Raw genomic sequence first — 17,272 nt, 5'->3', positions numbered from 1 at the left:
AAGAGAATTATTAGTAGTTCTGAGAAACCCTTCTCGAGTAACTTATTCAGTGGTGGCAACACTGTGATTCCAAGGTCACTTCAGGTGGCAGAAGTTCAGCTAGAGAACAAGTGGATGCCCAGAGTCAGGATGAGCCACACTGTATTGAGAGAGAGAAGAGGGCTGTCAGGCTATCAAGCCTGGGGAATGTGCCTGTTCAGGGTGAAGGCTGAGAACGGTTTTCAATCATATCTGTTCTAAAACTCAGAAGTTGCTATGGAGACTGACTACATTTTTACCAATGGGGGCATAGCACAGAGGTTAAGAACACTTGTTGCTCTTGCAGAAGAGTTCGATTCCTAGCAACTTAGGGGCCTCATAACGGCCTGTAACTCCAGCTCCTGGGGAATGTGACACCCTCTTCTGGCTTCTGCTGGCACCTGTAATCATGTACAAATGTTTGTACAAACATACACACACATATCTAACACAATTAAAAATTTTTTAAATCTTTAAATTATGCCACAAGACTAATCACAAATATTTTAACATTCTTTAAAGATGCTGCATTAAAGGGGGATACAGGCCACTGCTGCTGACAATGCTGCCTTCTGTCTTATAGGATGTACCTAGATACCCAGGCTATAGCAAGATGGAGTAGTCCTAGCTTAGTGTTAGTACTTGAGCAAAGGTATTAATTTGTTTTTATATGGAGGCAGCTACTTTATTTGTTTGTTTGGTTTTTCGAGACAGGGTTTCTCTGTGTAGCCCTGGCTATCCTGTAACTCACTTTGTAGACCAGGCTGGCCTCGAATTCAGAAATCCGCCTGCCTCTGCCTCCCAAGTGCTGGGATTAAAGGCGTACGCCACCACGCCTGGCTTTTATTTATTTTTAAATAAATCACTACTTAAATGTAGTAAGTAACATCCTGGTTATTGTATTAGCAAAACGGACACAGTAGACATCACACTCTCCAGTAGAGTTGACATTATTTTCTCAGAACCTAATTGCTACTTTCTAATGGTTATTTAATGAATTGAGTTTCCAAAGGTAAAATTTGAAAGGTCTTTGGAGATTATGCATTTTCAACTGCTTCTTGAGTTGAGAGTATAAATGACGAATAAGTAGACTGTTCTTCTTCAACAAAGAAAAGGACACCCAGACAGAAGAGACTGTAAAAGCAATGAAGTAGACAACAATGACCAAAAGTGACTAAGAAAGGCCCCAATCAGGCATTTTTCTCAATAAGGTTCAATGAAATGAATAGAGAGACACTTTAAGAAAGTTAAAGGGCTCTAAAAACCTTGGAGGACCACCAGGAAATGAGCAACTTTGGTCTCAAATTACAAAAGAAAGGATTTTCTAAAAAACACAAAATTTTAAACAAAAAGGTACATACTATTCATGAACTAAGTGTAGTGTCTCTCTTTCAGCAAAGGGAATTAAATACATTTGAATTTTTTACACTGTCATTAAAAGCAAATTTTGATATCTGCGCATGGTGGCATATCCTTTTAATCCCTGCACTCAGGAGGCAGGGGCAGGAGGATCAGTCAAGTTCAAGGGCAGCTTGGTCTATATTACAAGCTCTAGGCCAGCCATGCTGTGTGTAATGAGACCTTGTCTCAGGAAAAGAAAGAAAGAGGGGGAGAGAGGAATAATTATGTTGGGCAACCGTTTTTGTTGTTGTTGTTGTTGTTGTTTGTGTTTTGTTCAATCAGGCAAACTTGCCAGGCACGTACTATCTGGCAGTCCCTATTCTAAGTATCATGGGTATTACACTTCATAAGAGAAACCAGATTTATGCTTTCTTGAAAGTTACAGTCTCACAGATGGAGACAGAAAATCAACAGATGAATGGGAGCTCTCTTCAGATGGGCAAGAAGAGGAAGAAAGCAAGCAAGTCAGTGGGACGGACATGCTCTGCACTCTGCATCTGGGGCTGGGGTGATGCTGTGGGATGTCACAGAATGCTTCACTTGTACTCCCTCTAAGATTGACACCCTCCTCAGTGTGTCAATCAACATGTCTCCAGACATTAGCAAATAGAAGGGGCAAAATCAGGGTGGTGGCACAGTCCTTTAATCCCAGCACTGGGAAGGCTGAGGCAGGCAGATTTCTGATGTCAGCCTTGTCTATAGAGGGAGTTTCAGGACAGCCAGGACTACACAGGGAGACTCTGACTCAAAAACCAAAACCAAAACCAGACAAACAAACAAACAAACAAACAAAAAATAGATGGGGCAAAAACCATTGCTGATTTGGGACCAATAGTAAGGAGTGGGCACCACTGAGACTGGCTGAGCTCCTTCAGGTAGCTACCCTTCTTCACACTCTTCTTCTTCTTCCTTAAATCCTTCTGGGTTTAGGCTGCCACTCCCCTCATCAGAGCCAGGGCACGCACCAACAGCTACACTACTACTGTACTGGACCACTGTACTATTCACTGTGGGCACCTCACACTCTGCCACCAGCTTCATAACTGTGACAGAATTAAATCTCCCTCGAATTTTCCTAATTTGAAAGTATAATCTATCTTTTTGGCTGTGGTCTAAAATACCAAGACACCCTGCTTTAGAAGGTCATGCTGGCGGGGCCGATGGGTAAAGGAACTTGTTGCCAAATACACCAACCTGAGTTTGACCCCCAGGGCCCAAACAGTGGAAGGAGAGAATCAACTCCCCAAAGCTGTGCATCCTGCATTGTGGCATGCAGGAGTGGGGTGCAAACACAGGCAAGCAGGCAGATACAAACACAAACGTATCTTCGGAAGAAAGCCCAGTTGTCTCATTGTCTTCAATACCATTCTTTTCCATCAGCTTTTCTTCTGAAGGTAGCTCTGCCACTCACTCTCCATTTCAAACTCAGCCAGGAGTACACTGTGGCCTCTCACACAGGTTAGAAGCTGACAGCATAGACAGGCTCTTCAGTGCTGCCCCTCCCTCCGAGCAGCCGTGAGGAACCACCTCATTTTGCCACAAGAGCTGCCTCTTGTAAAGTTTTTAAGCATCTACAATCATTTGGAAAACTGAAAGGGAACGCAGAAGAACTTTGGCTTCCTTCTGTCCTCCGGCCCCCTTGAGCTAGAACCACACTGCCTCAGCAGGAAGCAGTCACTGAACCAGAAATAGCCCTCTCTTCTATGACGAGAAATCTGTGTTCAGGCTGAAAGAGCTGGGGATGGGGAGGTGGGGTGGTAAGACTGAGATGTCCAGCTTGAGGCTATGCCGGGGCCTAGCAAACACAGAAGTGGATGCTCACAGTCAGCTATTGGATGGATCACAGGGCCCCCAATGGAGGAGCTAGAGAAAGTACCCAAGGAGCTAAAGGGATCTGCAACCCTATAGGTGGAACAACATTATGAACTAACCAGTACTCCCCCGGAGCTCGTGTCTCTAGCTGCATATGTATCAGAAGATGGCCTAGTCGGCCATCAGTGGAAAGAGAGGCCCATTGGTCTTGCAAACTTTATATGCCTCAGTACAGGAGAACACCAGGGCCAAGTGGGAGTGGATGGGTAGGGGAGGGAGGGGGAGGGGAGGGGTACTTTGGGGATAGCATTGGAAATGTAAATGAAGAAAATACCTAATTAAAAAAAAAACTCACATCAGCACCCCAAAGTTGAAAAAAAAATTAAACGTATTACTTGTGGAAAAAAAAGACTGAGATGTCAGGAGTAAAAGCTGACTCAGCTACTTTCAACCTATCTCTCCGAACACTGAAACTCTTAAGCCTTTTGTGATTTTCAGTGGGAAATGCAGGAATCGAAACAAATGGATCAAACTACAGAAGTTTAAGAAAATATGCCTGTCAGTGGCAGAGCCATATTGACAAGCACAGGGCTAAAAATGAGAGACAGAAGTTGTCTAAACTGTGCCATTTCCTCATTTTTAAAAAAAAATAACTTCAGCAGTCTATTCGTTCAAATAACTCCATCAAGGCAGGAAATAGGACTAGCAAGGCTTGTCTCAAATGGCAGCTGGGTAGACTAAGAGAAAATGACATTCTTGTTAACTTGTGATCACTTATTGCATAAAGACTGCTCTCATATGGCTGGCCAGAAAGACACTGATGGGGGTAGAGGGGTAGCTTCCAAAATGGGGCAAGGGGGAGAAAGTAGAGGAAAAACAAGGAGATGGGGAGGAAGGAGGGAAGGAAATTGCAATTTAGAGGATATTTAATTATCACTACCAAATACTCAGGATCCTCTGTACCCCCAATATCCAATACCAAGAGAGAGTCTGTTTCCCACTCTTGACATCCATGTGAGTAATGAGAACCAGTGTAGAGGCTGAAGAGATGGGTTATGGGTACGGTTCCTCCAGAGGATGAAAACAACTACCCATAATTCCACTTCAGGAGAGTTGATGCCTCTGGCCTCTGTAGGTACCCCACACTCACATGTACACAAGTACGTAATTAAGACATAGTAAAAGTAAGTAATTTCTAAAAGAGAGAAAATGGATGTACTAATACCTAAGAAGCCTGGCTCTCCAGGTCTCATGAAAGGTCTAACAACGCCACTCAGATAGGAAAAGATGAGTTCTTCGCAAAGCATAGTTTTATTAGACAAGAAGAAAGGTAATTTAAACAGAGTGAAGAGAGAAGCAGACGAAATACACTGCATTTAAACGTCATCGATGTTTTAGGGAGCACCGAATGCCTCCCTTCTTAGAACAAATACAAAGGCCAGCTACTCCTGAATGCTCCAGAGACATGGATGACAAGAGGAAATCAGTCTCACTCCTTCTCCTCCTCTTCCTCCCACTGCCCTCTTCTGCATGCATGCGTAAAAGATTACACAAAGTTGCCATTTTCCCTCAGTGATAAATGGGAATTATCTCCTTTGATCACTTCATACACCTCTGAAAGTCAATATATTTGTAAATCAAATATAATAGTTTTATATAGTTGAATGGGTATTTTTAGATTTATTTACTTACTTTACGAGTATGAATGTTTTGCCTATATGCATGTATGTGTACTGCATACATGCCTGCTGAAAAGCCTAGAATTGGCCTTACAGATTGCTGTGAGGCACCTGTGGATGTTTGGAATTGAACTCCGGTCTTCTGCAAGAGCAACAAGTGCTACTAACTGCTGTGCTATCTTTCTAACCCCAAGATCGGAGAGTTTTTAACGTGTAAGTGTTCTGTATTCTGTTTCTCTGGGGAATATTAACAAGAATTTAGTAACTCACTGATCATTTCTTTTTTCTTTACATTTCTGTATCTATGTTTTGTTCGTGTGTGTGTGTGTGTGTGTGTGTGTGTGTGTGTTTAAAGGCAATTTTCAAGACTTGGCTCTCTCCTTCTACCATCCTGGTTGTGGGAATCAATCTTAGGTAGTTGGGCTTGGTAGCAAGCCCCTTTACCCTGTAAACCATCTCATCAGCCCCAGCTCTTGTCCCCATGAGTATGTTCTGCCCCTCTGATGGTTCTCTCTCATCATTTTATGAGAGGGGCAGAAGTCTCAGTGCCAGAGCTTTTGCTTGGCATTCATTGAGATCTGCGCTCAATTCTTAGCCCACACACATATACATAGAAAGGACCAGGCTCTCCAGCCACTTTCTGTCATGCTTCTAGGAACTGGTATTTCATCCTCTGCTTGGTCTAGCCTAAGACTCTGATAAGCTCACATTTCCACCATCAGCAAGTGCCACATTGCCACCATCGACAAGTGCTACCATTATTAGGGTTTCAGTTGCTGTGAAAAAAATACCATGATCAAAATCAACTTGGGGAAGAAAGGACTTATCTATACTTCCACATTAACTCCAATCACTGAGAGATGCCAAGGCAGGGACTTGAACATGAAGGTAGGAGCTGATACAGAGGCACTCAGAAATGCTGCTTGCTGGCTTCCATCTTATCGCTTGCTCAGTTTGCTTTCATATAGCACCTAGGACCACCAACCAGGGAGGGGTGGTATCACTCACAATAGGCTTTATCCTCCCATATCAGCCATCAATCAAGAAAATGTGTCCTGGTCTGGAGAGATGGCTCGGTGGTTAAGAGCACTGGCTGCTCTTCCAGAGGACCCAGGTACAATTCTTGGCATCCACAAGGCAGCTCACAACTGTCTGTAACCCTACTTTCAGAGGATCTGACAATCTTGCATACACATACCCACAGGCAAAACATCAATGTACCTAGAAATAAATAAATCTTAAAAAATATATCACAGGCTTGCACACAGGTTAATCTAGTGGGGATATTTTCTCATTGAAGTTTGGTCTGCCTGGATGACTTTAGCATGTGTCCAGTTGGCAGAAAACGAGTCAGCACAGAAACCGAGGCAGTATGTGCCATGCCTAGGAGCTGGCTGACAGCAAAAAGTGCACAGATTACATCTGTGCCAACACTGGCCACTATTTTCTGCATCTCTGTCCATGTCCCACTCTTTAGCTAGATATTAAACATCTTCAAGCCTAGGAATGTGATTCCAGGTAATAGTTCTCAAACGCAAGCCTGTAGCTGAATCTCAGGGAAGAAATTCCGAGGGCAGCCAGCTGGGCCTCATCCCTAATTCCTGGTTCCAGAGGGAGGTGAGGTTTCTGACGAGTGCTCAGAAGCTTCTGGTTTGGGTCCCTATAGAGAAAACCACCATGGGCCTTTTGCTTTGTCTTGTGTTGGTTTTTTTTTTTTTTTTTTTTTTTTTTTTTTTTGGTATTAAGGATTGAATCCAGGGTCTTGGGCATGGGAAACAAGGGCTCAAACATAAGCTGTACTTCCTACCCTACTGTAGATAACCACATTTGCTCAAAAACTTGCAGGGAGAACATTTCAGATATGTTCAGAGTAAATGGTGGAAAGGCAACTGCGGAGGCAAGCAGCATCTTTTTACTTCAGAGGCTCAGGGGAAAGGGTGAAGCACTGGGGCAGGAGCTGCACCAGGGTCCATTAGCTGTGCTCTTCTGGTACCTGATCTGGGATCACTTGAGAAGAAAGTAGTTTGACAGGGGAAAACGTTAGGCCAAGTGAAATGCCTCAGTGTTAAAACTCTTTGTGATTTCCCCGAAAACCTTCAAACATCCTCCTAATATTTTCTTTCTCTGTTACACTCAACAGGAAGTGCTGTTTGTGCATAAGGAAACTATTTTGGACTCACTTTGTTCCCATACAAATTAAGTTCATCGAATTTAATTCTGCGGGAAGAAGAGTTGAAATCACCTGGCCTTGCCCACTGATTTTATAGATGAGGTTACTTAAGTTTGAGGTTCAATCTTTAAATATGTAAATGGTGAGGGGAGGACTAGGCAAGGATTCAAGTACCCTGACTCACAGTACCTATGCTATACTGTGACCTTTATGATCTTAAACAGGGTAGGAAGCAGGAGGTATCTTTTCATTTTATTGGTTAATTAATTTATTTACATTTCAAATGTTGCCCCCTTTCCCGGTTTCCCCTCTGCAAACCCCCTATCCCATCCCCCTCCTCCTGCCTCTATGAGGGTGCTCCCCTACCCACCCACACACTCCCACCTTACCACCCTAGCATTCCCCTACCCTGGGCCATCAAGCCTTCACAGCACCAAGGACCTCCCTTCCCATTGATGTCAGATAAGGCCAGCCTCTGCTACATATGCAGCTGGAGCCATGGGTCAGAACATATCTTTTCTATACTACAGTTAAACAATCTTTTAATTGCATTAATTAATTTATGGAGTGCAGGTACATACACGTGACGGTACATACATTTTAATGTGATCATACTTCATTTTAACGCAAAAAGATATCTTCCCTTCTACTTAACTTATTTTTCACTAATTTTTTTAAGGGCAAATGAAAGAAAGGAACATCTTAAATATTATCAGGAGACCTCAAATCTCAAGTGCAGAAATGACATTCTGTTTTTTACGTCTTTCCCCTTGGCTTCTCTTAAAAGGGTCATAGGAAAAAAATGTCTTAAAAGCCCTACACTGGGTGAGTGAATGGTGGTAGCATCACTGGTTTGAGAACTGATGGACAATTCTCAGCCAATTAGGGTAGGAGTGTTGTGCACTAATTTTGAGCCTCCTGAGAGTCTCCTGACAGTCCTACCAGGAAATCGGGTTTTCTTGTACAAACTGTTGCATGCCAGGATGTCAGTATGCCAACAAGAAAGGTAGGCTCTTTGGCTTCAGAAAGCATAGAAACCCAGAACATTCACTCTGTTCATTTAAGATGATTCTAAGACAATTACAGAAACACCCTGAGCCTCGAGTTCTTGCTCCCCTAGTCTATCCTTCTTCCCCAGTGCCCAGCGTGTGAAGATCATGTGAGCTGCAAACTGCCCTGCACATAGGAGGTCCTAGAGAGGTACTGATAACAGCGACTTCAGTTCCACTTGCCTGTCCCATAGTCACTGAAGACAGCCGGGTGGGTGCCGACTGACTTTTTCTGATGATTGTCTGGCGATTGCTGTTGCTGATGACATGTCTTATTATAAATGTCAGAAAAAAGCCAGGCGTGGTGGCGCACGCCTTTAATCCCAGCACTCGGGAGGCAGAGGCAGGCGGATTTCTGAGTTTGAGGTCAGCCTGGTCTACAAAGTGAGTTCCAGAACAGCCAGGGCTACACAGAGAAATCCTGTCTCGAAAAACCAAAATTAATTAATTAATTAATTAAAAATAAATGTCAGAAGAGACCTCCTGACCCTGGTATCCTCATGTTTCAAACCCTCTCAGTATTTCTCTGATTTCTAAATAGAATATTTTTTATATATATGTAAAATAAATCTAGTGTTTTGCTTACCCTTTCAGTCTTGGCTTTCTGGGTCCAGGCTCAGGGCACTGTGTCTCTTCTTCCATTTCCTGTGGAGGGTTCCTGTTTTTCCGGGAGAGCTGTGGCGAAAGCATTTCCCATTCATTGTCGTGGGTGGCCGCCTGGGTTGGAACTGCATCTAGACCAGCTTGACCTTGTCTCTCGATGTTCCTTGATTGGCTGCTCAAACCAGCAACTTCCTCTAGTGCTAAAGAATTTAGAGGCTTATTTCTTTCCAGAACCTGGGACTTGGGGCCCTTGTCCAAACTGAGACTCAAGAACGGCTCCGGAGTTCTACCAGGAGACTCAGGCCCCGAGTCCCTGGTTTCTGTAGGCGGGTCACCAACCTCACTATGGCTCAAGACCATCCAACTCTGGTCTTGTGCAGGGTTTTCAAGAGATGCACTCTCGTGGTTGGAAGACGAAGACATTCTCTCTGCAGAATGAACTTTGACATCATTTAAAAACTCAGACTGACATGTGTCTGGGGTGCCTGATAACTGAGTCTCTGGTAGCCCTGTTTCTCTGGAACCTATGGATAATTGTTCCAATTCGGGTATGTTTTCTCTTGCTTCCCTGGCCTCTGGTTTCAATGGTGAATCTTTTTCATGGCTTACAAGGATGTAGTCCACAGCTAGTACCTGATGGTCTTCACTTTGCTCTGGCTGTTTTTCTTCTTTGTATTCTAATTCTGTTTGCTTTGGCCCTTTCGTGGGAATTACTTTCTCATCTTCTTCTAACTCCAGTATCTCCTTGCCTAGAATATGAAGGTGGGAAAGAAAAGGCTAAATTAACACATTCTATGGTCTCTGGTCTTTGCAAACAAACACTTAAAAGAGGGAAGCTAATAAGTATTTTCATTTGTGGACCTGCTCAGTTTTCTCATGCACAAAGAGAGGTTTCACAATATAGCTGTTACATTTACATATGGTTACTTTCTCTGTCTGCATTGGTAGCAATGCTTTAACAAATGTACTAAATTAATTAACACTGGTTCCTTGATGGTGGAAGAGGGGTGTGTGTGTGTGTGTGTGTGTGTGTGTGTGTGTGTGTGTGTGTGTGTGTGTGTGTGTGTTTTGCTGGAGTGTAATGGGTTGCTTACCGTTTGGTGGTTTCATGTCGCCACCTGCTGGTGAATCTGAATTATCTGTTTCTATTTCCCAGTCAATGTTTGATGGAGATGACTCATTATTGGAACCTGTTCCTCCCACAGGTGATGAAAGAGCCTCAGGGTCTTCATGAATATGCAACACAGTCATCTGGTATCTAGGTTTCCTGATGTTGGTCTCAGCCTTGTCTTCCTCCCTGTGATCTGGAAGAGCAGAAAGCAACATCTCTGCCGCGTCACTTCCCAGAGATTCATCACCTGGAGACTCAGCTCCCTGTGCAGTTTCAGTGCATCCAGTAGGTTCCGTGAGATAGGACAAATCAAAGGGGGGTGTGTATGGTGTCAGTGATTGCTTCAGCGCGCTTTCCTCTGACGGAAGATCACCACCATAGAGGAAGTGTTCAGGCTCTCTCATCAGCTCTTCGTCAATATTCTGACCCATTGCATCATATTCAAAATCACCCCAGGAAGCTTCAGATGAACAGACATCTTGCTTCCCTGCATCCCCGTCAACTGGTGTTTCGGGATGGCCTTCCGATAGAGTCAGCTTACTCATGTCGTCTATAGTGCCTGTGGAAGTGTTGAGGCCGGAGGCATCACTGAAACTGTGATCCAAGGCAGCTTCGCTTACATCCAGGCAGGTGTCTGAGGTTAGGAAGATGTCCGTAAGTACAGCAGGGCTCTCGGAAGCAAACGGTTGCTCACAGTCAAGCAGAGCTCTAGTGCCTGTCTGACTTTCAGGACAAAGGTCTTTTGACACCCAAGAGTCGTCGACTTCCACACTGACCTCTTGGTGAGCTTCAAAAGTGTCAGCGTCTTCACTTCTGGGGAAGTGACCTGGGATCGTCACGCTGTCCACTGCTTCTACCTCTGGGTTGGTGTCTTCTTCCATCGATGTTACACTTGTGTTGTTGTCTCCGCGCATATCAGAGGGTTCTGGGGAACTTCTTGAAGAGGCAGGCTTAGATGAGTTATTTATATCATTCTGACTGTCGATTGGAGGCAAGGGCATTGCGTGTTCGGAATGGAGTTCTGAATTGTGTGGGAGACTTTCCTGCTCAGGTTCCCAAGTTGGTTCATCATTCATGTTTGGCTCGGTGAGAGAAAACTCACTGGGTTCCACTTCAAGTCCCAGGTAAACAGCAGTATGCTTCTCCATCTTTTGCTCCCCTTCAGAATCGTGGCACACGTCAGGGCTGCTGGATGCCTGAGAGTTGCTGTCATGGTCACAGTGAGTCAATATATCAGGATTCTCGCTATCTACTTTAAAACTGAAGGGTTGCTTGACATCCATCCACAAATCAGGTGACGCCGAGGCCAGCTGCCCACCCTCTTCGAAGTTGCCATGTAAAATATCTGGAACAAAGTTATGTTGGGGTTCGCTGGGGCTGGGGCTATTCCAATCAGAGTCCAGCTTCCTCATCAGTTGTGTGGGGGCATTGCTCTCGAGGGCATTTTCTGTGGGAGTGCTTGAATGTGTCACGTGGCTGAGATAGGGTTTTTCTGGTTCCCACTGGTTCTCTTGTTGGCACTCAGTGGGTGAAACCCCAGTGCTAACACATCCATTTTCATCTCTGTGAGTTAATGCTGGTTCTGCACGGTCCCAGACAGACAGCATAGATTCCCGGCCCTGCCCTTGGGTGAGAGTTTCTGCAGGAAGATCACCAGCAGCAGGAGACATGGCTGTTTGCTGTCCAGAATCTTTGTCCTTCATTTGGTCCAGGATCACAAGCTGGCTGAGTTGATTGGCATCTGAATCCAGCTGCTTAGGTTGAATGTTCCAAAGTTTCTCCTGTGACTTGTCTCCATGACTATCTAGGACGGGTGACTTTAGTTTACCACGGAAAGGATTGGTGCTGCCTGTGTCCACAGGTTCACTATCATTCTGAATGGGTAAGCTCCACGGACCAGCGTTCTGGAACACTGGAGAAGTAGGCTCTAGCTCACCCTCTGAGTTAGACAACTCCTCTGCAGACATACCGGCGTTTGCTCTCCCTTCCTGTGCCCCAGCGTTCCACCACTCAGTGCTGTCAGCTGAGAAGCCAAGCATTTCCAATTTGTCAGGGTCCCCATTCTTAGCTTCCGTGCTGGCAGATCCATGCCACGTGGTATCCATTGTCCCCGTTTCTGCAGCTCTGGTCTCCTCCTTACATGTGTCCTGTGTGTCAGCCTGCATGAGTGGTGACAAAATCCACTGACCAGGGCTGCTCTGTTGACTGTCACTGAACGGGCTTGACTTGTTCTCTTTCTCTATTGACTCCAAACTACCCACAAAGACAGAAAACTCAGGCTTGGAATGCTCTGTGGCCGAGAACGCAGGTTCATGCAATGAAGTGCAAGCCCCAGCTTCACTCTGAGCAACTGTGGCCAAATGGAGCTCCTTCTCTAGCAACTCTTCGTCACCCCCACTGTCATTGCCAGAACCTGAGCTTGTGGATATGATCCTGGTACCCTCTGGCTCCACAATTTCCAGAAAACCAAGTTCATTTTCCTCTTGACGTTTAGTCGTTAGATCCCCTTCCTGATATGCATGAGAATATTCTGAATATTTATCTGCTCCAAGGCTGGATGAAGAGGATGAGGGACCACTGTTGAAGGGATCATTTGGAATCTCTGGGAATTGAGGATCTTCCTGATTGGACATCTTTCCAAAGCCATCCTCCCTGTTTTCTACAAAGTCCTTCATTTCAGTAATGACATCTACATGGGCTTCGGTGGTAAATAGTTCTGATTCTTGGTGAATCTGTTTGTTCGCATCATCATGATTCTCTTTCTGATGTTCAGCACTGGGTCCGTAAGTCCAGGAGGACAAGGCTACTGAGGAATCATGTAGGTCAGGACTTGATGCACTGGAATGCGTACACCCACTAGAGAGGCTGTCTCTGTCATAGTTTCCTGGTGAAAGGGCTTCTAGAGATCTTTCCTCAGTTCTCTGACCTGTAGAATTCATAGCTGTCTCATAACTTATATGACTATCCCACACATCACTATCCATCGGGCCATCCCAAACACCAAAGTCTTGAGAAGATTCATAAAGTAGTTTTCCATTTGCTCTTTCTGGCTTCAGAATGGTACAGGCTTCAGTTTTCTCAAGTTCCATTCCAGATAAGGGCCTGTTTTTCATTGGATTAATCCTATCCAATGTTGTGTTGGCTTCACCTAAATTTCTATGATCCACTAGAGATTCTTCATGGGTGTCTTTGCTTTGCAAATCCCATGTGAATGTCTCTGTTTGCACAGCAAGGGAGTCTAGAATGAAAGGCTCCTTCTCGACTTCTAAGGCCTCCCCTGGTTCCTCACTCTGAGGACTGGAGGTGACTGAAAGAGAGCTGATTTTGCCTGATGCACTGGAGATGTCTTGGTGTTCAAATGCATCTGAAGAAGAGAATTCCTGGTCCCTGGGCTTTTTTCCAAAAGCCCACGGGGCACCATTCACTCCAGAGCCTAGCGCTGCCTCCTTGTCAAGATGCTCACAATCAGAGGCCACCAGGCCTTCAATCTCACTTTCACTCTGCCCATAAGTATGGCCTGTCCATGGATCTGACTGTGCAAAGTGTTCTGGACTTGCCAGTCCGGTCACCGAGGATGCTGTGTCACCTTGGGAGTCTCCCCACGTGTCCTGGTTGACAGGTTGAGACGTAAGCCCTCCCGACTCACTGAGTCTAGAGGCTTCTAACATGTGGCTGTCCTTACCATTTGAGTGCCTGGGACTTTCAGAAGGCCAAGTGCCGTGTTCCATATCTACAGTATTTGGTGGGCTAGGTAATCTGAATGATGGCATATTTTTATCTCCCATGACAGAATCCCAAATACTGTTTGCAATTAACTGCCCAGTTTTCTCATTTAGGGTCTGGTATTCACTGGGACCAGGATCCCCTGTGGGCTCAGCAGAGGCAGAGAGATCCCAGTCTACCTGATTTGCTTCCTGATGTTCTGTACCCCATGGTTCCAGCTGCTTCACTGAGAACCGGGTTTCAGGTTCACTGTTTGCAGCTATGTAACCTTCTGCTTGACCATCCCCACTGATCGCCACGCCCCCACTGCAGTCATCCCAATCCAAGTCATTATCCATGTCCGAGATCGTTGCAGTGGACTGCGTGTCCTCCAGAGTCACTCGGTTCCATGTGTCAAGGCTGTCAGGGGCTGCCTGGCGTGAGTTGGTGTTGCTGTGTAGAAGGGTGAGCTGCCGGTTTGCCTCGTACAGTCGCATCATGCTAGGGTCATCGTAACTGGACGGGCTGCTTTCCCTCACGTCATCCTCCATGGAAGCATTTTTGTCTTCTGCGTGCTCCGTCTTGAGCGCATCGCTATCTGGGTGATGTGCGTCATTTCCTTCAGGCTTATCTTCTGTGTGAGGCAATGCCCACATGTCTAGATTCCCAGGACCAGAACCAATTCGATTTCTCTGAGACTGCTGTGATGATGTTGCAAGAACCTCAAGCCCCTCTGCAGGAAATTCAGCATCTTTTGCCTCAAAACCATTATCTTTGTCAACTGGCTTGTTTGCTATTTCTTTTTCATCCCCAGCATATGTTGGTGATGTGTAAGAGTCAGAGGTGGAGTAGTTGGTGTCTAATGGAGATGGGACTGAATCTTCTCCTATGTTGGATGCACTGTAATCAGAACATTTATAGGACAAGAAGGAATCTTCCCAAGGAGCTAAAACATCAGCCCCTCTTTTCTTAGCACTCTCCTCAAAGAGGCTCCAGGACCCTTCCTTCTCATATACCTTCCCTGTAGCTTTAGGATCCACCAAGCCATTCTGGTCTTCCCCTGGTAGCTTAGAATTATTCCACGTTTGACCCAGATCTGAAGTGGGACTTCCAGACGTAAGACTGGTATCCTTGGAGCTGTTGTTCTTGCCCCAGATTTCTGGAGCTGCATCTTTATTTACCTCAATGAGGGGATTGTCAAGTAGGTCTGCTGCAGGGAATGAAAACCCACTTTGGCCCATAGCCCATTCACTTGGTTCCTGCCCTGAAGGTGTCTCGTTGTTAGTGGGATGGAGATTCCAAGTATTCTTTAATGTGTCAGCATTATCTTCTTCTTTATCAAATGCACCCCAGGTGGGGAAGGACATCGTAACTGCAGCTTCACCAGCATCGGTGGGGTTTCCCCAGGGCTCAGGCATTGTTGTTGGTGAGTGTCCTGAATGCCACAAAGCAGCAAAGTCCTCTATCAAGTGGTTTGTCCCATGAGGAGAGGCATCTGTCAAATGTGGCCTTACTGTAGGCAAGTGCTGGTATTGCAAGCTTTCCTCCTTCTGGTCCTGGGCTTCTTTGTTGCCCAGTTCAGGCTGTCCAAACTCAGATTCCCAAGGATCTGACTTTGAGAATTCAAGACTCTTTGGTTGGAATGTGGAATCTGAGGTTCTCCTCTCAACTGGCTCAGGCTTAGGATCTTTCCATGGTTCAGGGCTCTGGAAGACAGATTCTTGTTCACTGGCGTTCCATGTATCTACAACGTTTTTAGAGTCAATCTCCAAGCCACCCCACCAGCTTCTGCACCGTGCACGGGCCTGAGGTGGGCCCAGATGTCCGGTGTCAATTGCATTTTGGATTATATCTTCAGGATAGAGTGGAGTTGGCTCCTCATTTGATGGTGAGATTTCCACAAAGCTGTTCATAGGTGTTGGTGGGATCATCTTTCCAGGATTCTTCAGCCTTTCAGGGGAAGAAGGCTCCTCTCCCGCAAAACATGTCAGGCTTAAATTTCTTTCAGAGTTATCCCCTGAGCTTTCTTGTCGCTGGATAAACTCTTCATCAAATTCCACAAGGCTGTCTTTACCAGCCTCTGACAAAAGAGAACTAGAGGAGTAATTGGACATGTTGATCCCCATCTCACCAAGCCCCTTAGGCCCGGCAGAGAGGTTCCCTTCTGATGAATCGCTGTTGGGGAAGTCGTCTTCTGGCGAGTAGTCTGCAGAGTGGGAAGACGGCTGGGACTGCTCTGAAGCTATGGGCGCTGAATCAAAGTTGAAGAGGTCAAAGTGTTCACTGTGTTCCCCGGAGTGAGCATGCTCCTCCGCAACTATCCCTTCAGGAATGGGGCTGTAGGAGTCAAATCCTGGGAGAAGGCTATGGTGAGGCGCACCACCGTCTCCCACGGGGCTGTCGTCACTGAGGAAGACGGAGCTTTCCTTGGACGAGCGACTGCTTCTGATGGTGGCCAACCCACTGTCAGGGCTAACCAGGTCTATGTTGCCATCCGCCTGAGCTTGGTTAGAATCGTTGAGCTCTGGGGGGTTTTCTATGAAATTCACAGAGCTGGGCTGTGGCTCTATGTCAGATCCATACAATTCCATAATCCCGGAAGAGCCCTGGGACAGCGGGGCGCTGCCTGCCACGGCTTCTGTTGAGGATGTCCGACTGTTAGAGACCATCTCTGCACACCTCCTATTGATGACTTCCTTAAGAAGAAGAAACACCTGGTCGGAGGTCACAGAAGGGTCTTCCTGCTGGTATACCAGGATCTCATCACAGCCACATTCGAAGGGCTCCAGTTCCAGGCAAGGGTTCTGACTTTCTTCTAGCTCACAGCAAATCTGTGGGGGAGCAAAAGGGTTCATGTGAGCATGCAGATGGCCCTTGCATTTTATTTCTTTTCTCTAAAAAAAATGTGTATTTTCATATGTATACTATATTTACTTCATCTTCCACCTCTTTTCACTTCATCCATTCTTTTCCCTTTCCAACTCCTTTCATGTTCCCCAACCAACCATCTCTCAAATTCATGGCCTTTCAAAATTTAATATTGTCATCAACACATATGCAAAATATATGAGCGAATATAAAAATATAATTTGCTGAGTCTGCTTAATGTTTCTTATGTGCATGTGGTTTTAAGAATAACCACTTAATGTTAGATGACTAGTTAGGGCTCATCTTTGAGGAAGGCTGACCATCTTGGCTAGTTTTATGTCAACTTGATACAAGCTAGAGTTCTCTGAATTTCAATTGAGAAAATCGCCTTCATAAGATCCAGATCTAAGACATTTTCTTAATTAGTTATTGATGGGGGAGGGCTCAGCCCATTGTGAGTGGTGCCATCCCTAGTGGTTCTGGGTTTTATAAGACAGCAAGCTGAGCAAACCATGAGCAGCAAGCCAGTAAGCAGCACCCTTCCATGGCCTCTACATCAGCTCCTGCTCCTGCCCTGCTTGAGTTTGTGTTCTGACTTTCTTCAATGATGAGCAGTGATGTGGATGTGTAAGCCAAATAAACTCCTTTTACCCTACATCTGACTCTTTCAGCTGCTTTCTGGGTCTTTCAGAGGGCAGTCATGATAGGTCCCTCTGTAGCCTCAGTAATAGTGTCAGGCCTTGGGACCTCCCCTTGAGCTGGGTCCTACTTTCAACATGTCACTGGACCTTCTTTTCCTCAGGCTCCTCTCCATTTCCATGTCTTTAATTATTTCAGACAGGAGCAATTATGGGTCAGA

At 45.6% G+C, this 17,272-nt stretch overlaps 1 protein-coding gene across 18 annotated transcripts in view; it reads right to left on the bottom strand.

Annotated features, from left to right (window-relative positions):
• Prune2 (prune homolog 2) overlaps positions 1-17,272 on the bottom strand; it is a 268,296-nt gene that overhangs the window by 89,545 nt on the left and 161,479 nt on the right. For all 18 annotated transcript variants that reach the window (XR_386484.3, XR_386485.3, XM_030250976.1 and 15 more), the window contains exons 8-9: positions 9,827-16,376; positions 8,716-9,481 (exon numbers count right to left, since the gene is read on the bottom strand). Coding sequence is in view for 16 of the 18 variants with exons in the window: in XM_030250976.1 (XP_030106836.1) it covers positions 8,716-9,481; positions 9,827-16,376 (7,316 nt within the window). In the remaining 2 variants the exon portion in view is untranslated. The remainder of the gene's footprint in view (positions 1-8,715; positions 9,482-9,826; positions 16,377-17,272) is intronic.

Source organism: Mus musculus, chromosome 19, assembly GCF_000001635.26.
Source record: "Mus musculus strain C57BL/6J chromosome 19, GRCm38.p6 C57BL/6J".
Classification (NCBI taxonomy): Eukaryota; Metazoa; Chordata; class Mammalia; order Rodentia; family Muridae; genus Mus; species Mus musculus.
The sequence above is the reverse complement of the archived record's forward strand: the minus strand, read 5'-3'. Positions and strand labels throughout refer to the sequence as shown.